Below are 22095 nucleotides of genomic sequence, written 5' to 3' on the forward strand. Positions count from 1 at the left end.
CTGGCAACAAGGTCCTGCTGGGTCTGTGCCACCAAGGTCCCCTCCTGCCAGAGCCCAATATCAAAGACTTGTCACCCTTTGTGCCTGCCTCAATGGCTGTGGAAAGAGGAAGGCACAGGGGCTGCCTACCTAAGAAACTCCTCTCTGGAAGCTAGAACCCCTCACCCTCACCCTCACCCTCAGGCTCAGGTCGAACCATGTGTCTTTCAGGGAGCCCAAGGGCAAGATGGAGCTGCAGGACCACCTGGGCCTCCTGGGCCACCTGGGGCCCGGGGCCCTCCTGGTGACACTGGGAAAGATGGTCCCCGAGGAGCTCAAGGCCCAGAGGTAAGAGAAGCATGGAGCTGGGGCCTCCCAGAGCTGGTTCTACATTGATGCACTCTGAACCCTGGTCCCCAGAGCCACCTCCGAATCAGCATCATTCCTAGCAGGCCCAACCCCAGCCACCATCCAGTGTACACACTCAGCCTAGCTCCAAGACTCCAACCTGTTCTCCCCTCCAGTCCGGAGTCCACACCTCTACCAGGCTACCCCCATAGGCTCCTATCGGGACACATCCTCTTAACTGGCTCATCCACCCATTGCCACATTAGGTGCATAACTCCCAAAGCCTCAACCTTCTCATCTGTGAAGTGGGGACAATAAACCACTTCTCAGGATTGTATGAAGGTGAATTGGATGTTCAACTTAGAGCTCTTGCCTGTGCCCTGGCATGAGATTCAGGCTCATTGATATTTTCACGTACTTCCTTAGGGTCCCAGAGGAGAATCTGGACAAGATGGCGAAATGGTGAGTGTCCAGGGTGTTTGCAAGGCTAGAGCTCTGGGATGTGGCTCCCAGAGATGGAAGCCTCTTTCCCACTGTAATAGCCACGTTCCTCGTTGCTATGACAAAATACTTAGCAAAAGTGACTTGAGGGTTGATTCTTGGGTCTCAGTTGAGGGAACAGTCCATCACAGTGGGGAAGGCGTAGCAACAGGCACACAGAGCAGCTGGTCACGTTGTATCTATCAGAAAGCAGAGTTATGAATGCTGGTTCCCAATCACCATCTTTAAAAAGATTTATTTATTTTATGTGTGTGAGTAAACTGTCACTCCCTTCAGACACACCAGAAGAGAGCACCAGATCCCATTATAGAAGGTGGTGAGCCATCGCGTGGTTGCTGGGAATTGAACTCAGGACCTCTGGAAGAGCAGCCAGTGCTCTTAACCATTGAGCCACCTCTCCAGCCCTTTATTTATTTTTCAACCCCTTGTTTTATTACAGCCCAGGACCCCAGTGCCTGGTGTTGCCCACTCTTAATGGATCATCCCTGTTCAGTAAAACCTTTCTGGAAATGCCCTCCCAGATGCCAGATGTGTGTTTCCATGGTGACAACAATGAATCTAATCAAGGTGACAAGACAAACCCTCATGCACTCACACTAGAGTTATGTAGGTGTTCATGCATAATTCGGCACTTGTGTGCACATCCCTCTGCCCACAACCAGGATGTGTATGAGCCAAGTCCCCAGCCTGGACAGAGTCCTAGAACCTCACCTTCCTGGGAGAGAGTCTGTAATTCACCTGTCACCTTTGGAGCCGTGACACAGACACTGCTCAAGGCACAGGAGTCTGTCCTAGAACTTGGCTGAACAACCGGCTTCTAGCCACACATCCCTCTCTCTCTGAGATGTGGTGTCACTCTTGATAAAAGGAAAATGGCAAGACAGACCCAGGAGCATCTGGAAGGCTCAGTGTCCTTACTACTGAGCCGTCTCTCAGGCCTCATGCACAACTTACAGAATGACTCCCCCATCCAACACCCACACCCCACACCCCACTCCATCCCCACCACTTATAGCACAGTTTCCTTGCAGAGTATCCAAGTTTTTGGATTTAATTCCTTTTTTTCTTTTGGCTTTTTGGGGAAGATGTTCTATTGTTTGGGATTAGGTTTTCTTTTTATTTTGGGTCTTGTTTTTGTTTTCCTTGTTTTATTTGGGGGGTTGAGTTTTTGTATTTTTAATGTGTGTGTGTGTGTGTGTGTGTGTGTGTGTGTGTATGTATATGGGCGCACACACATACCACAACACCAACGCAGAAGTCAGAGGACAACTTGGAGGAATTGGTTGTCTCCCAGTGTGCGGGTCCCAAGGATTAAGCTAAGATCTGCAGGCTCTGGTGCAAGCGGCTTCACCATTTGAGCCATCTTACTAGTTCTGATTTGGATTTTTTTTGAGACATGGTCTCATGGATCCCAGACTGGTCCCAAATTCACTACACAGCCAAGGATAACCTTGAACTCTGACCTTCCTGCCTCCCGCTCCCCAACCCCCCACCCTGTCTAACACCTTTTCTCCTCTTGTTCCAGGGCCCCATGGGACCTCCAGGACCCAAGGTGTGTGCTCAGCCCTCCTCCTGCTTCTTGGCCTCACTCCCCACCCCCCACCTTCCTCTCTCGACCTCCCCCAGTGAAACTGAGGCAGTGAGGTTAGGGGAGACAGAGCACTGCATCTGTAGGGCGATGGCAGATCCTTCCTGCCTGGACTTCACACTAGACTGAGGGGACACCTCACAGGACACCTTGGCTGTTTAGCGGGGGTGGTTGTTTGGGGTTTGGGGGAGGTTGACTTTTGTTTGTTTTAGTTTTGTGTTTGTTTTGTTGATGGTGGTGGTGGTAGTGGTGGAGATGGTGGCGGTGTTGGTGATGGTTTGAACCCTCTTCTTTTTTTAGATTTATTTATTTTATTTATATGTTAGTACACTGTAGTTCTCTTCAGACACTTCAGAAGAGAGCATCCCATTACAGATGGTTGTGAGCCACCATGTGGTTGCCGGGAATTGAACTCAGGACCTCTGGAAGAGCAGTCAGTGCTCTTAACTACTGAGCCATCTCTCCAGCCCCGGTGGTGATGGTTTGAGACAGGGGCAGGTGATGGATTGGTCTGTGTACTCCTGGCTGTCCTGGGACTCACTGTGGACCAGGCTGGCCTCGAACTCAGAGAGCCATCTCCCTCTGCCTCCCAAATGCTGGGATTAGAGGCTGCGCCACCACCTTGCTCTGTTTGTTTTTTTTAAAACCTTACTTTCTATGTAGTTTTAAGTTCACAGCAAAACTGAGGGAAAGGCATGGAACTCTCTTGTGCAGCCCACAAACACTCCTGCCAGCCCACACCCCACCTCCACTCCTCAGATGTGTAGCTTCCCTTGATGTCTGCATCTCCTGTCAGAGCAGAAAATGTGTCTCTGTTAAGGAAATTACATTGACACATTGTCCCCCAAAGCCCACAGTTCACGGGAGGATGCCCAGTGCGTAGCGGGACGAATGTGTAATGACTCGCACAGTAACATGTCTGATGATGATTTCACTGCCTTAAAAATCCTCTTTGCTGAGGGGCTGGAGATGGCATGAGAACCTAAGTGTGAATTCCCAGCACCCAAGTAAAAGGCCAGGCGTGTCTGCCTATGTCCGCAACTCCAGCATTGGAAGGCAGAGACAGGTGGATCTCAAAAGCTTTCTGACCAGCATAGATGAAGCAAGCTTCAAGATACACTGTCTCAAGGCAAAAAGAAAAAGAAAAATCAAAGAGAAAAAAAAATCAGAGAGCAATAGAGTAAGACATCTGCTACCCTGCATGTGCAGGGCCACATGCATGTACTGCACCACAGACACACACACACACACACACACACACACACACACGTCTTCCCCCATCGCCTGTCCTCCTCCCTAGCCCCTGGCAGCTGCTGATCCTGGTGTCGTCTTCTGCTCCACAATGCAGGCTGGACAAACCTTTACTTCAGGGCTCAGTGCTTTCAAACTGGCGCTGGAGCGATCGATGGTCTTCCCCTCCGCCCCCTGCCCCTGCCTTGCTCTCTGCTTTTGTCCTGGCGGATGCTCCACTATCTAAGATCCATTTGCGTTCTATCCACCTATCACAGGGCCTCTTCGTTGCTTCTTGGCTGTGACAATTATGAGAGAAGCCTCGCAGCTTCCGGTGTGGTCAGCCGTCTCCAGCCACCTTAGTTTCTGAAGTTCCTCCCCATGCCAGGGTTCCCTCCTTGGGCTTAGGCAGTGCCTGGGGTAGGAAGGAAACCTGAGTGCTGTGCAGGACTGAGGGTCGCTGGACTGTGGGTGGGTAAAGGACTTCAATCACCAAGCCTGTTAAACTCCAACACCCATCTGGGGCTGGGGGATTCCTCCTCCCCATCTTAAAGAACAGTGGCACTTCCCCCAAGCTGAGAGGAAGAATCAAGGCTGACGACTGACTCCCTGTGGTCGTATGTCTAAGGCCCCCTCAGGGGTCCTGGACCAAGGCAGGCTAAGGCCATTGGTGCCACTTACACCAGAAGGGGCAGCAGTCTGCTGGCCACGCTCCCAGAGCTCCCTCACACCTCATTCTGTTTTGTCTGCAGGGAGAACCTGGCACTCCTGGAAAGAAGGTGAGAGGCCCCTGTGGCTGGAGGGACGGGCAGGAGCTCCGGACAAGGACAGGACAGGGCTTCCCCTCTGGGAAGGCCTTTTCCCCCAGACCCAGGCTCTCACTGTGGTGAGGCCCTGTCCTGTGTCTCCCTGAAGTCAGATTCACTCATTCTCTCCCTTCATCATGCCCGTGTTCTGTTTAGAGCTTGACCATGGTTCTTCGAGTGTGGTCCTGGGGCCAACATTGATGGCATCTGTCATTGATGTCAGAAATGCAAACTCTGGTTGCTAGGGAAATGGCTCTGGTGGCAGAATGCCTAACCCACAGCACAGCATAAACTGGGCACACATCCCTAATCCTTGCCCTCAGAAAGCAGGGGCAGTAGGGTTATCCTTGGCTACATAGTGAGTTACAAACCAGCCTGGGCTACATAAAGTCCTATCTCAAAAGAAAGGAAAGGGGGAAGGAGAGAAAGGAGAGAAGGGAAGGGGGAGGAGGAGGGAAGGAAGGAGGGAGGAAGAGGAATAGGGAGGAGGAGGGGAAGAGGAATAGGAGGAGGAGGAAGAGGAAAGCAAACTCCAGGCTCACCCTAGACCCACCTGAGACGTTGGGTTTGGCCTGGGTCTGTTTAGTCAGTGTTCTGGATCACTGAGCATGTAAAATTGAAAACCAAACACCGACAAATATGCTTTATGCCAAGCTGGCTACCTCGTCCCCATCCACATCTTAGCAAGCATGTCCCATGTGGCAGAAGGATGTCCCAAGTCTCTCTCCACCGCATTCCCCACAGTTCCCTCAGCACCTCAGCACTTCAGGCACAGTACCTTCTGCTTATTTCTCTCTTGCTCCGTGGAGCAGGGACCGTGTGTGCTCTGGTCCCTAAGAGATGCTCACCGGCTGTTTGTTGGATAAGTGGATTTGCTCCCATTCACTTGTCCACCCCCTGTGTCTGCAGAAACCCGCTGAAGCTGGCTCTAGGCTACCATAGGGACTGAGATGGATCTGACTCAGACCCTGCTTTAGAGGGTTCAGTATGGGGAATAATTGTCACGAGTGCCTGAACCAGCAGTTCTAGAGCAGGTAGGGGCCAGCTGGACCACTCAAAGGTGTAGCCAGCCTGTCCATGTGGGATACCTTCAGCCTCAGCTGTTATCTCCTCAGGGGGATGATGGGATACCCAGCCAGCCAGGACTCCCTGGACCCCCAGGGCCCAAGGTAAGTATATACCCTCCTCCTCAAAGTCTGCCACCATCCACTCCCCAAATGTCATCTACCTAGAGATGCCCCATCCTGGCCCTTTGACACCATGGGGCTCTGGGCAGATTCTCAGGGCGGGCCAGAGGGGGGAAAGCAGTGGACCCTGGGTGCCTTGCCAGGAGCTTGGCATCTCATCCAGGCCATGTCTCCCCTCACCGTAAGTCCCCTTGGTTCCTACCTTAGGCCTTCCATCCCCTGCCTAGTGCCAAGCTAGGAACAAAATGCTGCTATCTGCACACCTTATTCCTCAAACCCTTTGCCACAGCTCCCAAATCCTAGCCAGCCTGCCTCCAAATGTCTCTTGGCCCAAGCATGGTGGTGCACACCCATAATCTCAGTGCTCAAAAGGCTGAGGCAGGAGGACCTGAGTTCAAGGCCAGGCAGGACTAAAGAGTAAGACTCTGACTCAAATAAAAACGAAATAAACAAACAAAGAGACTGAAGAGACAGCAAACACAAGGACATGAATTTGATCCCCAGAACAAACATTTTTAAAAGGGTGGCTGGACGTAGTGGTGCATGTCTTTAAATCCAGCACTCCAAAGGCAGAGGCAGATGGATCTCTGTAAGTTCCAGGACATCTCGGCCTCCAAAGCAAGTTCCAGAACAACCAGAGCTACATAGTGAAACCCTGTCTCGAAAAAAAGCTAAATTTAAAAAATAAATGTATTAGGCTGGAGAGATATCTCAAGGTTAAGAGCATTGACTGGTCTCCCAGACAACTCTGCTTCATTTCCCAGCATGCACATGGCAACTCACAACTGTCTATAACTCCAAGATCTGACACCTCCACACATACATACACGCAGGCAAAACACCAATGAACATAAAATAAAAATACATTTTTAAAAAGAACTATTTAAGGGTGGTGGTGCATGACTTTTTTTTTTTTTTTTTTTCTTTTTTTCGGAGCTGGGGACCGAACCCAGGGCCTTGCGGTTGCTAGGCAAGCGCTCTACCACTGAGCCAAATCCCCAACCCTGGTGCATGACTTTAATCCCAGCAACCGAGGCAGAAACAGACAGATCTATGTGAGTTCAAGGCCAGCCTGGTCTACAAAGTGAACTTAAGGAAGGCAAGGTCTATACAGAGAAACCCTGTCTCAAAAGAATGATAGATAGATAGATAGATAGATAGATAGATAGATAGATAGATAGATAGATAGATAGATAGATAAGATTGATAGATACATGATAGATGATAGATGGATGAGTGTACAGACAGACAGACATCTTGATGGTGCCTAAGAAGTGACCCTCAGAGATTTCCCCCAACTTCCACACACACGTGTGCACTTGTGCGCGCGCGCGCGCGCACAAACACACGCACACGCACACACACAAGGTCTCTTGAGCTACCCCAGATTTGTGCCATGGTCATGGTCTTAAATCCCCCTGGGGTTGAAGAGAACCTTGTGTCCATCCCCTTGCCCAGAAGGACCAAGGTCACCAGAGTCCTGAGCATAAGGTGCAGCTGCCCCAGGCTAGCACCTCTGCCTGTGTTCACTGATAATTTCTCATTTCAGGGTGAGCCAGGGGATGTGGGGCCCCAAGGAGAGACTGGAGTGGACGGTGCCCCTGGACTGAAGGTGATATCACTAAGCTCTGCCCAGTACCTGAAAGGCCCCAATTGACACTGTCACCCAGTCTGGGGGTGGAGGGGGTTATCTCTTAATTTGTACTTTTAGAGAGTCCCAGGAGGGCCTGTCTCAGGGATCTCCTTTGAATCGCAAGCAGGGTAGTCTGAGGGTGAGTGGCCATGGATCAATTAGCCAGGTCTAATTCAGGTCCAGCTCTGGGCTAAGGCGTCATGTCGTTTTGGGGTCCTGGACCTCAAAATCCCCACTGTTACAGAGTGTGAAAGGATGTTTGTATGCATAGACCATGAGGCCCTGTGGGGCACACGGGCTCTGGACTCTGGGGAAGAGGGTCTAAGAGGCACACACACCAGAAGGTATCTGTGTATTTCCACAGGGGGAGCCCGGTCACCCAGGCACGGATGGAGCCACAGGGCCCCGGGTAAGCAACACCCCTTTTGGCCACACGGGTGGGACCCTGAGTACTGTCAGAGCCCTTTGTGCCCAACAGGGGTCCCAGAGGAATGGTGAAACAACAAGCCCTAGGCATCTTGTTCCTTCATTTTTGTGGCAATTTAAACTTTTTTCATAGAGCTGGAGAGATGGCTCAGCAGTTAAAAGCACTGGCTGCTCTTCCAGAGGTCCTGAGTTCAGTTCCTAGCAACCACATGGTGGCTCACAGCCATCTGTAATGGGATCTGATGCCCTCTTCTGGTGTGGCTAAAGACAGCGATGTCTAGAATCTTCTTTGCATAATCAAACATTGGTCTTTGGTTTATCGTTAGGCATGACTTGCCTGATTTTGAATGACCTTGCCTTCCTAGCCCTCTGCACGTAATGCAAATGCTCTTAACGGCTGAACCATCTCTCCAGCACCTACCTGGGTCTTTTGTAACCAACCCATATGTGTCACCAGCACCTAGAAATGTAATTCAATGCTGCTAACAGTGGAGCCTAAGAAGCCCCCCTCAGAGCCTGGGGGACTCTACTGAGGTACATCCTGGTCGTTGACATCCTCTGCAGATGTTATTCTTTAATTATGTATACTTATATGTATATATGTATGTGTGTATGTATATGTAGACACACACACACACACACGTTTTGTTTATGTGAATGCAGTGCCTGCAGAGGCCAGAAGGGGGCATCAGATCCCCTGGAGTTGGAGTCACAGGTGGTTGTGATCCATCCCCAAGAGCAAAGGAAAGTTAGTAAGTTTGTTCATGAAACAGAAAAATGTCTACTTGAAGGGAGTCAGATGGAGGCAATAAGAGAGGGAGGAACCAAAGAGGTCTAACTGTATATGTGATCAGAAACTTTAAAGCTACCTAAAGCTCAGACATTAGGGAAACCGTGTGCCTGAATATTGTGTTTCATTATCCACAAAAGTCTGGCCTTGAAGAGACCTTTTCTTGTTGAACACTGAAGACTTGCAGCTGGAGAAGGGAGTTAGGAAAGATAAAACATTGATCGAAGGATTCCTTGATGTGTACATGCCCAAGGAGGTTGGACTTGGGGCATAGTTCAGCCGCAGTTTTTAATAATCCAGTCTGTGATATTTCTCAAGAAGAATACAGTCCTTTTGCAGATGATCTGACCTGCTGTAGTGAAAACTCGGAGATGTCAGCCATCAGGATTTGAATGGAAGCCAGGAAGAGTAAGGGGCTCTCTGTAGAAGTTAGGTCTGTTTCTTCCTCTCAGACCCATGCTCCCAGAAATAAGGCTCAGACTCAAAATAGATTTTCAAATACCTTAGCCGTATAGCTATGCTCTTCTCTGACGAGCTCATAACTTAAATTAACCCATTTATTCTGATCTACGTTCTGCCACGTGGCTGGTTACCTGTGCTCAGGTGCCCCGCGTCTGTCTAACCACACCTACCTGGACAACTCCCGTACCTGGCAGAATCCTTTCTGCCTCCTGGGGGTTCCATCTCCTTCTTCCTGCCTAAGCTACAGGCCATCAAATTTATTATTGACAGGTACCACATCCATAGGACACAAGTTTAGTCTCTCTACTGCTCTCTCCCTTTTCACGTCCCTTGCATTCCCTAGGTAGCTGACCTGCCTCACGTGGGCCTGTCTATGCTGACTCTGGCACTCCATCCTTGGCTATGGGTTCTTAGGCTATCACACACCTCCTATCCTCAGGGAGCTGGGGACACAGTTCAATTAAAGAATTTAACCAAGCAAGTGTGACAACCAAGTGGGTGGGTGTGGTGGTCAACACTTAATTCCATGGAAGGTGGAGACAGGGGATCATCAGATTAAGCTGGCCTGCAAGACTAACCGTATCAGTGCACTCTGGGATTAATGAGGAGACCCTGACTCAGTAAATAAGGTAGACCCAGCCTCCTCGGTCACCACAGTGTCTGACAGGACAGGGAGTTGGGGTGGCTTTGGGCTCTTTCATTTGGACACATCTAAAAGTCTCAGGAACTATTCAGAGGTGGTGGCCCACACCTTTAATCCAAGCACTTGGGAGGCAGAGGCAGGAGGATCTCTGAGTTGGAGAACAGCTTGGTCTACATTGCTAGTTCCAAAACGAACAGGGATACACAGTGAGTCCCTGAGAACTGGGCCTCTTCTGTTGTCCCCAGGCTCCCGGCCACGTTCTTCACATGGCCTGCATGCTATGCAGAGCTGACCCCTGAGGAACAACATGCTATGAGAACCATGGTGCACAGGCATACCCGTGGCATGAATGTGACAGAGATAGCTTACGTGTCACCTATGATGCAGCTCTTCCTCTCCTGCCTCAGGGTCCCCCAGGCCTCAAGGGAGAACAAGGTGACACGGTGGTAATCGACTATGATGGCAGGATCTTAGATGCCCTGAAGGTAAGAGTGTTCCTGGTGGGCCCTGGATGCTCGCTTTATGTCTGTTCCTTAGGAAGCGATAGCTCACTCTGTGTCTTACTTATGGGACCAAGAATAGTTTAGCACAGAGATCTCAGTTTCATCAGGCACCTAGTGTGTATGTTGGTCCTGTGTGGAGATCCACACAGGATTGAGAGACCTTCTGTGAATGTGACTCACAAAGCTCTGAGCTTCCCATGGGCCAAAGCAAAAAAGGAAAGCACTCTCTCCAAACCCAACAGTGTCTCTAGGGGTTTCCCAGGCACCCCTGTTGGGACTAGGGCTTCTAATAATTACCGTGAGGGGGAAAAAAAGGACAAGCCTAACCAAGGAGCCTCAGGGCCTATGTGGTCTCTTGACACCAGTCCAGAAAGAGATGAGTGCTAACTGCTCTTGAGTTCAAGGAGGAATATGGGGCGGGGTCAAGTAGTCATCAGAGACTGAAGTGGGCATTGGTGCCTGACTCTGCCGAAGTGTCAATCCCAGTTACCTCCCACAGGCCTCCGGGAAGTACAAGTTGATGGTAACTATGGCCTGTGCTGGCCTGCATGGCATGGTGTGATGTGCTGTGGTGTGCTGTGGTGTGATACGGGTCTGAGGTGCATTGTATGCCCCAGACTCATGGGATACATGTAGTGGAATCCTTCTGAGTATGAGGAGGTAGATGTGAGTACCAGAGTGGGTAGAGGACTCAATATCACGGGCAATGGGAGCTATAGTTGGTTCAGGATGAAGATGTCAAAATAGCAGTGTATTGGAGGTAGCCAGGTAGAGCTGTTTAAGTGTATGAGCATTAGTGTGGGGAGAGCTTGAGAAAGGGAGCCCACCAGGGACATGAGTGCTGGGTTGGACCTAAAGAAGACAGAATGGGTAGAGGTAATAAGTCTAGAGACATCACAGAGGGGACATCAACAAGGGGACATCAACAAGGGGACTGGCTTGGAGGAGCTGGGAATGGTGTGGCCTCTGGGCGAGGGCATGAGCGAGTGTGTTGGTACGAGAGTTTAGGAATGAGTTCAGAACTTGTGACAGTGTGGACCCATCCTCTACCTATGTGCCTGGGGAACTTCCAGGACAGCAGGCAGCAGACAACAGAGCCAGATGGTCAGAGCATTCACAGCAGAGCTGGCAGGACCAAGCCATTGTTTGGGTTGCATCTTTGGGCTGAACACCAGTAAGAGACTTATTTTGAAGGACAAGGAGGGGCCCTGCCAAATCTTAGGCAGGAGAGTTTTATACATAAGAGAACTTCCGTGAGGGCATAGGGACTTCCAGCCTTGGGCACCAGCATCTTCTCCCATGGCCAATGCCCTTTTGCTGGCCTTTCTGTGGACTTGAAGGCCAAACCAAGCGGCCTGTTGTAAGAGCTGGTATGACTGGGTGGGAAGCAAGCTGCTAGGGAACTAGACCTGAAGTGGGAAGGCTTGGTGGGCCATGGAGGGGCTTGTCCAACCATAACTGGCTTAATCTTTTGCACACAGGGTCCTCCCGGACCACAGGGAGCTCCTGGGCCACCAGGGATCCCTGGAGCCAAGGTCAGTGTTGGGACTCCTAAGTACTCATTTCTAAGTCCTACCTCTTCTCTTTGTCATATGAACCCTTAATTTCATCCTGTCATCCTAGCCCAGCTTATGAGGTTCAGGAGAAAAGGGTCTTGCCCCTTCCTAAACAGATCACATCCCTTTAGACCCTAGCTATCACTCTTTTTTTTTTTTTTTTCCCGGAGCTGAGGACCAAACCCCGGGCCTTGCGCTTGCTAGGCAAGTGCTCTACCACTGACCTAAATCCCCAACCCCTTAGCTACCACTCTTGAGGAAAGAGCCTGAAACTGAGCGATGGACCCCTTAAGACATACAATGACCCAGATGCACACAACCACTCTGTGGTTTATACCTGTTCATCACAACTTGTCTCAAGACAAAGACCCCAGGTTGGGCGGGGTCTGGTTCTGACACTAGCGTCCCTGGAGTCTGTGACCTAGAACAAGTCGCTGAACCCTTCAGTCCTAATCTTAAGTAGTGCCCCAGCCTGCAGTGACAGCCACCAGCTCCAGTTGCCCTGCAGGCTGAACACACAGAGGGAGACAACAGACACCTTCCTGGAAGCCCATCTGCAGGGACCCAACCCCAGCATCTGTGAGCTGACCAGGGAGACAGCAGTCCCCACCTTGGGCCACTAACCCACTGACTGTTACTGACAATTCCATTTTGCCATTTGTTCCCTTACAGGGTGAACTTGGATTGCCTGGTGCTCCAGGAATCGATGGAGAGAAGGTCTTTGAGCCTTTCATTTCTCTGTCAATGTTGTACTCTGTGTGTGTGTGTGTGTGTGTGTGTGTGTGTGTGTGTGTGTGTGTGTGTGTGTTCCTACATAGACCTCAACGAGCATCTCCCCAGGTGTCACTCAGTATATATGGATGTACCTTTACTGCTGGGTCCCTAAGAGGAGGCACATCTTGGACAGGCTATAATTAGTTGCGGGCTGGAGAGAAGGCTCGGTGGTTAAGAACACTGACTGTTCTAAAGGACCCAGGTTCAAATCTCGGCAAACACATGGAAGCTCACACCTGTCATAAGATCTGACACCTTCACAAAGGCATGATACGTGCAGGTAATTGGTTGAGTGAAGGAGTGTTGTCACTCAAAGCTCCTGACACATGAGCACAGAGCTGGCCTCATGAGGGCAGGGGGTATGGGGGGGAGAGGGGTAGCTCCACAGTGGAGCGCTTGCCTAGCATGCATGAGACCATGAGTTCAAGGCCAGCACTACCAAACAAACAACAAGGCACTGGAGAGATGGCTCAGTGGTTAACAGCTCTTGCCGCTTTTGCAGAGGACCTGAGTTTGGTTCCCAGCCCCCACTTAGAGGCTCACAACCGACTGTAACTCCAGTCCCAGAGGATCCAACTCCCTCTTCTGGCCTCTGCAGGCACTGCACCCATGTGGGTCACAGACCTAGATGTAAGCAAAACAGCCACACACATAAAATAGAAGTAAATGAAACGTTTAATGAAAAATGAAAAGTCAAAAAGTTGGCCTCCCGAGGATCCCAGAAGGAACACCTCCGTCTTCACAAGCTGCCCCAAGCATGCAGGGAAGCAGAGGTGGAGTGTCCCCATAGTCCCTGCTTATAAGGTTAGGCGTGCTGGCACACGGTAATCCCTGCGTTAAGAGAGTGGAAGTAGAAGAATCGGGAATTCAAGGTTATCCTTGACTACAGAAAGAGCGAGAGGGTGGAGACAGGAAGAAATGAAGAAAGAAAAATGAATGAATGAATGAATGAATGAACCAACGAACATGTTAGTTTGCTTTAAGTGACAGCACTCCGTCACTCAACCAATTCCCTGCATGTATTATGTCTCTGTGAGGTGTCAGATCTTGTGACAGGCATGAGCTGCCCTGTGGTTATGAGGTCAGACCTGTGACGTTCAAGGGCCCACAGGGGTCGGTCAGAAGAGAATGCCCACCAGTGTCCACTGATTCCTTTTTCTGGTGACTTTCAGGGTCCCAAAGGACCAAAAGGAGACCCAGGAGAGCCTGGACCAGCTGGGCCCAAAGGGGAAACAGGAGAGATGGGCCTGTCAGGTCTTCCGGTAGGTAGTTGGACAGGGACTGGCTGAATGTTAGCAGGGTGGAGGGTTCTCGCCCGAATGTCCTGCAGCCTCTACCACCTCAGCCGCCAAAGAACTTTCACAGGCCCACAGGGAGCCCTGCAGGTGAGGTAGGGAGGCCCAGCCTGGCAGGAACCACTTAGCTGGATAACTAAGTGGCCTGACCTGCCCCACCTCTCAGCCCTGGAGTCCGACAGCACAGCAACTAATCTCCCCAGCTCCCAGTTCCCCCACTGCTAACATGGAATCAACTTTCCAGTCCCAGTGACAGCACAGAACTGGTCAGCAGTCGGCAATAAGCACCCACCACTGACCTTAACATTTCTATCACCCCGGGGCCTCATTAGAAAAGCCTCGGGGACGAACATTAGCCAATCAGACATTGCATATCGCAGCCAAGACAGCTTTTTACTACACTTTAGCTCTCAAGGCAGGTGTGACATAAAAATTATTTGTGCATAGATGTGCAAGGATATTTGGATATATATGTTTACTGTGTTGGGAAGTAAAATTATTTTACAGGAGGGAAAAAGGAAGGGCTGGAGAGATGGCTCAGTGGTTAAGGGCACTGACTGCCCTTCTAGAAGACCGGGTGCTGAGGTGGGGGGCGGGGAAGGGGTGACTGAGCACACAGAGAGGGAGGTGACCTTAGGATGAACAAGAAAACTCACTGGCCGCTCTGCCCTGTAGGGTGCCGATGGTCCCAAGGGAGAAAAGGGAGAGTCAGCATCTGACCATCTACAGGAGAGCCTGGTAAGGGGAAACTGAGGCTGGGGGCTCCTTGGGGAGTGGGGGTGCTGAACCTTGGTTACAGAGGAGCCACCTGTCCTGAGTCAACAAAGAACAGTTGGAAATCAGGGGAGTGATGTAGCCTCAGACTGTGTCCTTCACTGCACTTGCAGCTGAGACCCCATGTTGTGCCCTTCTGGGGGGCAGGAAGGAGCCCTGTCCAGGGGCTCAGGATGCTTGCAAGCCTGTGGGGATCTCAGGGCGATGAGCAGATGAGAGGTTACGGACACAGGGTAATTAACCCATTTCAAACCCTCCCCAGGCCCAGATCATAGTGGAGCCAGGGCCCCCCGGTCCTCCTGGTCCCCCCGGCCCCATGGTAAGAACAGTTTAACCTAAAGCAACTGGGATACCAAGTGGGGAGTGGCTGGGGATGGTGGTCCAGAGGAGGAAAGGCTTCTCCATGGGGGCTGCAGGGCACCTAAGGTCAAAAGGGCAGAGCTCCCGTCAGAGCCCCAGGAGCCAGTGACCAGCCTGATTCAAGGTTTTGGCCTTAAAGTTTCCTCTCAGTCACACAGCTCTCTCCTCTTTCAGGGCCTTCAGGGGATCCAGGGTCCCAAGGTGAGTGCAGAGACCCTGCTCGTTCACAAAGTTTACTGCTGGACAGAGTGAGGCACTGTACAGCCCATCCATTCCCAGGGCCCTAGACAATGTTCCCAGAGCAGCCCCACACCATGTTTGGGCCTCGGTCCTTTCCTTCTCCCTTCGCCTAGGCACCCTAACTGCCTCCCTCTTCACGCAAGCCCATTTCCCCACCTTCCTCTGCCCCCCAATCCTTCCCCCTCCCCGGCTCTTGCCCAGGTACATCGGCATCTTCTCTGTCCACTGTCTTGGCCTCGTCTTACCCTCGTCTCTTAAATCAAAACCTCAAGTGCACTGTGCCACGTGCCTGCCCCAGGAGAGGCGAACAGTGGAAACCCAGCCTGCCTCAGCTCTCGGCAGACACGATCCACTCTCTCCCTCCCCGGCTCACAGGCCCTGTGGAGGACTCTGTCACAGAACCCTGACCTGGTGCAGCAGACAGGCACTGCCTCTGATCCTATCTTGTCCCAAGTTTGTTTTTTTAACAAAATCTCAATCGTTCGACTTTACCAAGGAAGACTCGGGAGTCAACTGTTGAGGTGAAAGTCTGCTAGCTCAGAGAGGCAGAGACACCACCCAACTCATGTCCCACCAGGAATGCCCCCCCCTCAAAAAAAAAAAAAAAAAAAAAAAACCCTTCAAACTGAACACCCCTCCCTTCTTCCTGTGCATCTCTCTATCTGTTCTCTTGACTTTCTCTTACTCTCTCTGGTATCCTGACACTTCCTGTCAACTGATTGTTTGCTCCACCTCTTGACCTATGGTTGACTTTACTGAATCCTGTTTCCAACATTCATGCAGAAACCTCTTGGAATAAAGGTGTGTGTCAGGGCTGAGCCACACCACAACTAGAAACAGGGGGGAGGTTTTTTTGTTTTGTTTTGTTTTGTTTTCCAGTAAATAACACAATCTTGGGGCTCACAGTGTGATCAAATATCCTGCAGCATAAGCTTCAACACGTTATTGTTTGAAGAGACATCTGCTGACAGTCCTGGTCCAAGGCTGGCCTTCCAGGAGCTGGTGGTAGTCAAAGTGCTTCTGTGGCATGGTGGTGACCACAGCCATCAGGGCCATGCCCGCCCTGTTTGTGAAAGAAGGGAGCAAGCTGGGGCTAGGCCTGACAGCCTGGAGCCCATCTCTCTTCCACCTGCCATGCACACCTCAGTCTCCACACAGACCCAGGCTCTCCTGACCTGTCTCTCCCACCCTTCCCCTAACTAATTTCCCTCCTCCTTTCCAGGGCCTGGATGGAGCCAAGGGAGAAAAGGGTGCATCGGGTGAGAGAGGCCCTCACGGTCTGCCTGTGAGTGTCATGAGCTTTGTTTATCCCAGAGACATGGCATCCTATGCCCACCATGCCTGCTAACCCTCTCCTCTTCCACCCAGGGACCAGTTGGCCCACCAGGCCTTATTGGGTTGCCAGGAACCAAAGGAGAGAAGGTACTCACCTTGCCTTGAGGGCACTGCCCAAAGTGACCACATACCTACCATGCCACTCAGCTTTTGGGATTCATCCCCTGCACCCCATTAGACTAATTACTGTACCTCCGGGACACCATCCTCCCCTGCCCCTTTGCCTGTTACCAGCCACTGGGCTGAACTCCCCATCATTTGAGTGTCTAACACCCCATCTCCAGCCCCTCATGCCCTCTATGTCTCTCCTCAGGGCCGACCCGGAGAGCCAGGACTCGACGTAAGTTTTGTGTGATTCACTGTGAGTGCCTGGGCCCTCGTGTTGTTGCCATGCATATAGCTCAACCTAGTTAGCTCAGGCATGGCCCATCCCAGAGGATGCTGCTAGCTGGTTCCCCTGTGTCCTTAGTGCAGAATCCAGCAACATTCCCTGGAGTGCTCTGGGGATGGATGATAGGCTGACAACAAAGGGACAGCCGAACACTGATGAACTTGATGCATGAGTAGAGAAAGGATGGATGAGCTAAGGATTGGCAGATGATAGAGGATGGACAGAGAGACAGACTTATGGACAGGCAGACAGTGGGTGATGGCTAAAGAAATGAATGGATAGTGACCGAAGGGAGAGAATGATGAAGAGATGGTGGGGAATGGATTAATGGATGGATGGTGGATAGATGGGTGAAAATGGACTAATGGGCAAGAATGATAGCTGAGGGATGAAGAGTGGGTGAGTGGATGGATAGATGGATAGATGGACGGACGGATGGATGGATGGATGGGTGGGTGAGTGGATGAGTGGGTGAGTGGATGAGTGGGTGGGTAGGTGGATGAATAGGTGAGTGGGTGGATGGATGGATGGATGGATGGGTGAGTGGGTGGGTAGGTGGATGAATAGGTGAGTGGGTGGGTGGATGGATGGATGGATGGATGGGTAAGTGGATGGATGGGTGGATGGTGGGTGGGTAGGTGGATGGATGGGTGGTGGGTGGGTGGATGGATGGATGGATGGATGGATGGATGGATGGTGGGTGGAGTGGATGGTGGGTGGGTGGGTGGATTGATGGGTGGTGGGGTGGATGGATGGATGGATGGATGGATGGATGGATGGATGATGGGGTGGGGGTGGGTGGATGGATCAGTGGTGGGTGGATGAGTGGTGAGTGGGTGGATGGGTGGATAAGTGGGTGGGTGGGTGGATGGATGAATGATACCCTGTAAAAGGGAGGTGAGGAGAGCAGTAAGGAGGCTGCTGCAATGCATCTGTGACAGTGATGAGACCTCGGTTAGGGTGGTATTGTGACAAGGAGACAACTGGAAACATTAGCTTGATGTTGATCACATCAGACCTTCTTTGGTAACACAACATAAACAAAAGAAATAGTTCAAACTTGCTTAAAATAACTCACTGAAAAGTCTGGGGATTAACCACATGTATCCAGCGCACAGCCATGTCAACACCACCCAGCCCTCTCCCTCTCTGGTCTTTGCCTTCCAATTGTGGAAATCAGCAGAGATCTGGTCCAGCCCACCCCTCCAGACAAGTAGCTTCCTGGACTCAAATACAGTGAGAAGATTTACCTCCCCCTCTAGCAGTGCAGAGCAAATCTCTTTGGCTCTCGTTAGCCAACCCTGAGCCATCGTGGGGTATAGGAGTACAGCTTCCCCTCTGACCAGGCTCCATGCCCTGACCCCTGGAGGTAGTCAGTGAGAGGGAAGGAGGAGTCTTGAGAGGTTATGAGGCAGGGAAGGAGACTGGGATGCAGGGCTGCTAGTCCACTAGGGTGTGCCCTAGACTGTAAGAAGAGAGTGCTATTGCCATGGTGAGCCTGGTCCAGGAAGAGAGGGACCAGCCAGGTGCCTGGGAGGGTCACCTTCTACTGATGTGAAGACAGAGCTGTATAGTAACCCTGCTGAACCCCATTCCAGTTCTGGGTCTAAGGCTAATGGGATAAAGCTCTCTGTGGCTTGGAGTGGCTTCATCTGCTTCCTAGAAGGTCTGGAGCTCAGTGTGGCATCTAGGAGCCCTGCCATTTTCTCTACCTAGCAAGTCCCAGCCCATTTCCACCCAGCTGGATGGTGACCTTGTTCAAAAGATTCCTGTGGTACCTACCCCCTTGTCAGAACAGCCTATCTACAGTCCTGCCATGTCTGACTCATTCATCTGTACCTGAGCAAGATTTTCATGCCCACTCCATAGCCTGTCCCAGAGACATATGGGAGGAAACACATCAAATCCTTATCTGTTCCAGCATCCAGCCTGCACCCTGCACCCTACTGGATGCTTGGACATTAGAATAAGAGATGAACATAGAGGGCACTGAGCCAAGGGCAGAGGGCACAAGTGACCTTTTCTCAGTCCATTGAAGATGGCCAGCCACATGACTTCTGTGGGTTTCCTCTGTCCCAGCCAAGTCTAGGCCAGGACCAGCTGTGTCTGGGTATGGCAGGAGGACAGGGCCCCTCTCCAGTAGCTCTGCCCCCCTTGGGGTTTCTAGCCAGGAGCAGAGCTGGGGGCCCCAGCTGGTACCCAGCAGGCACATAAGCTACCAACCAGAGCTTGGCAGTTGGTGCCAGTTATGTGTGGATGAAGGATGATGATGGGTGAGTGAGGAGCAGAGGCATCAGGTCCCAGAGAAGTGGGCTCAGCTCCCACTTCAGGCTTAACCTCTCATCCATCCGTCAGGGTTTCCCTGGACCCAGGGGAGAGAAAGGCGACCGAAGTGAACGAGGAGAGAAGGTGAGGGGGAAGGGAGGAGGATGATGGGACAAGCAGGTGGGGAGGTGGAGGCTGGGCCTAAAGCTGCAGATTCTGGTTGCTGCTGGGCCCTAAGGCATCTCACTGAGAGGTAGTGGAGGGGTCCCAAGCCCAGCAACCATAACCACCCTACCATCTCCTCCTTTTACAGGGGGAGCGAGGAGTTCCTGGTCGGAAAGGAGTGAAAGGCCAGAAGGGAGAGCCAGGCCCACCAGGCCTTGACCAGCCATGCCCTGTGGTAGGTGTCTCAGCAGGATGGAGCTCTGGCCAGCCGTAGTACCATAGCCAGCATCACAGCTCCTTGTGCTGTGGTCCTGATACTCCAATCAGCAGCTGTCTGTAGTGACGGAGGCCTGGCCAATAAGCACTTACCGCCCTGGGTTACTGTCTTCTCTTTACTCAGCCTCAAGGCAGAGATGACTTGGTCCATCTTGGGCCAACCTTGGGTAGGGATGAAGAAAATCCAGGACAGGAATAGAACTGGTTTTTCCTAGCATCATCAATAATTTGAGGGTGCCCCGGGAGGGGGCTAGGGGCAGGGGAGGGAAGCCTAGCAGACAGACAGATTTGGTGGGGACAAAGTCAGTGAGTGTCGGACCCTCCTCCCCAGCTCTGACCATAGGTGCCTAAGATCTCACTGGGGTCTGGCTTCCTCTGAACTGTGAGATGCGACTCCCTCAGTCACTGGGAAAGTCAGGCCACCCTGCCCTCCCTAGGTCTCTCATTCCCCTCTCATACCTCTCCCTCCTGTATCTTCTCTTCCACTGACAGCCTAGCCTCTTCCCCAATCCCCTTGGTAAGCATGCAGCTCCTTCCTTTTCCACTCCCCACTTACCTGTCTCACTTCCTGCTGGCAAAAGCTCTTGAAAGCACACCAAGCCCGGCAGTGAAGCTCTCAGTTCAGTTCCTAGTTTTCTAGAAAGCTGAAGGGTTTACCTATCAGGGTCTCTCCGTGGTGCTCAGAAAGGACAGGCAAATGGAAGAGCTGGGTCTCGATACTAAACCACCCAGATGTTCGCTCCCAGGCAGGGCTTTGAGAAGCAGGCAGACTGGCCCCATCAGGGACCTCTGCTCAGTCTCCTGGCCTCCAGTGAGCTCAACCCTCTGTACCTTCCTCTCTTCCTTCCAGGTGGGTCTGGGATATTAATGCAAGGGGGGAAAGCTTATAATCCTGGCACTCAGGAGCTTGAGACAGGAGGATGGAAACATTGAGGCCTCAGCTGCCTTGAGACTCTGTCTGAAGCACAGGCAGCCAGGACTGAGGGCATGGCTCAAACAGAAAAGCACTTGCCTTGCATGTATGAAAACCTGAGCTCTATTCCCAGAACCCACATGGAAAGTTAGGCATAGTGATGTGTGCTGGTGTGGTAGACACGGTCAAATCTCTGGAGTCCACTGGCCAGCTAGCCCTGCCTACATGCCAAAGTTCCAGGCTAACTGACACCTTGTCTCAAACAAAAGACAGAAGGTGCCTGAGGGCCTGATCTCTCTCTCACACACGCACGCACGCACGCACGCACGCACGGCGGGCATACACACAGCTGCGAGGGTAAAGAAGCCCAGTCCTGCTTCCACAAAGCCTGGACCCAGACTTCCTCCAAGTGAGTAAGCCTTTGTCTTTAATACAGGAACAACCTCGATGTGGAGGCAAGCAGGGGGCGCCAGGCTCCCCGGGCCTTGTGAAGGGCATCAGGCCCTGCCCTGTGGTACGCAGTCTGGCTGCTGTGTGCTGTGTATGCAATGCTGGACCTTTGGGGATGCTTTGGGATGCTGGTTCTGCCCCATCTCTTCCTCACTTCTGCCTTCTGGTGCATTCTAACCCTCTTCTCCTCTCCCTGTCTTCTGGTCCCCAAACTGTGCCCCAGCATGTACTTGGAAGGGGCCCGGGGTGTGTCCCATGCATTTTCCCTCTACCTGTGCTTTGGGACAGAATGGAGTATTTATGCCTCAAGGTCTCCCAGGGACTTTTTGTTTGTTCACCAGCTCTCCAACTCTCCAGGTCACCTGAGGAAATCTACCCGTTTATGGCCAGTGGTTGGGTGGACATTATTGGGATCTCCAGTCGACCCCACCTCTAATGCCCAGAGTTCACCCTGACGGCATTATCTTCCTTCACTCTCTCAGAGGCATTCCTGCCTAAAGTCTGAAAAGTCTCGGGCCCCCTGGGAGGCAGGAGGCCTGTACCCCTTCACAGGACCAGGTCCTCTTCTGGCTGGCAAGTGCCTGGCATAGTGCCCATTATAATCGTCAGAGCGTCCCGTTTCTGCCCACTAGTCAAGTATCCCCACAGCGCACCACGGGAGGACAGAACCAGCGCAATGAGGGGACATTATGTCCTCAGACAGACAAAGGAGATTCCCAGCCCTGCCTCCATGGAGTTCAGTGGCTTCGAGTAACAACTGCTTGGCTACATCTCCCCAAAGTTCCAAGAAAGGGGTGGGGAGGTGGGGGAGGCATTGAGAGACCAGCAGCCTCTCACTCCTGTCACTTAAACCTTCTTCTTTTCCAGGGCCCCGACGGGTTGCCTGTGCCTGGTTGCTGGCATAAGGTACCTTACAGGAAAGGGTCTCGAGGGTGGGCCTGGAGGAGTTGGGATGGGAGAGTTAGAGGGACAGAGAGGACCATGGAGGACCAGGCACCACCATGAAGAGGTTTGAGTCTCTGCACTGCTGTCTCACACAGTGATTGCATAGTCATGTTTCCCCAAGATGTTTGTGACTTTGTGGTCACAGGGCCAAGGCTTGGAGCTTGGTCCTGGCTGATGTCTGCCTCGCTGGCCCATCTGGATCTTGGTTGGCATTTGGCCCTGCCAGTTCAAAATCATCAGGGGGTTTTCTGAGACTTATT

General features: G+C 51.9%; 1 protein-coding gene across 1 annotated transcript in view; it reads left to right on the forward strand.

Annotated features, from left to right (window-relative positions):
* Col23a1 (collagen type XXIII alpha 1 chain) overlaps positions 1 to 22095 on the forward strand; it is a 290415-nt gene that overhangs the window by 264328 nt on the left and 3992 nt on the right. The window contains 20 exon segments of the mRNA XM_032914417.1: positions 211 to 327; positions 754 to 789; positions 2354 to 2380; positions 4399 to 4425; positions 5568 to 5621; positions 7189 to 7251; positions 7637 to 7681; positions 10001 to 10078; positions 11578 to 11631; positions 12325 to 12369; positions 13599 to 13688; positions 14397 to 14459; positions 14758 to 14814; positions 15030 to 15056; positions 16318 to 16380; positions 16464 to 16517; positions 16744 to 16770; positions 19177 to 19230; positions 19400 to 19486; positions 21758 to 21796. Coding sequence (XP_032770308.1) covers positions 211 to 327; positions 754 to 789; positions 2354 to 2380; positions 4399 to 4425; positions 5568 to 5621; positions 7189 to 7251; positions 7637 to 7681; positions 10001 to 10078; positions 11578 to 11631; positions 12325 to 12369; positions 13599 to 13688; positions 14397 to 14459; positions 14758 to 14814; positions 15030 to 15056; positions 16318 to 16380; positions 16464 to 16517; positions 16744 to 16770; positions 19177 to 19230; positions 19400 to 19486; positions 21758 to 21796 — 1107 coding nt within the window.

Source organism: Rattus rattus, chromosome 9 (genome assembly GCF_011064425.1).
Source record: "Rattus rattus isolate New Zealand chromosome 9, Rrattus_CSIRO_v1, whole genome shotgun sequence".
Classification (NCBI taxonomy): domain Eukaryota; kingdom Metazoa; phylum Chordata; class Mammalia; order Rodentia; family Muridae; genus Rattus; species Rattus rattus.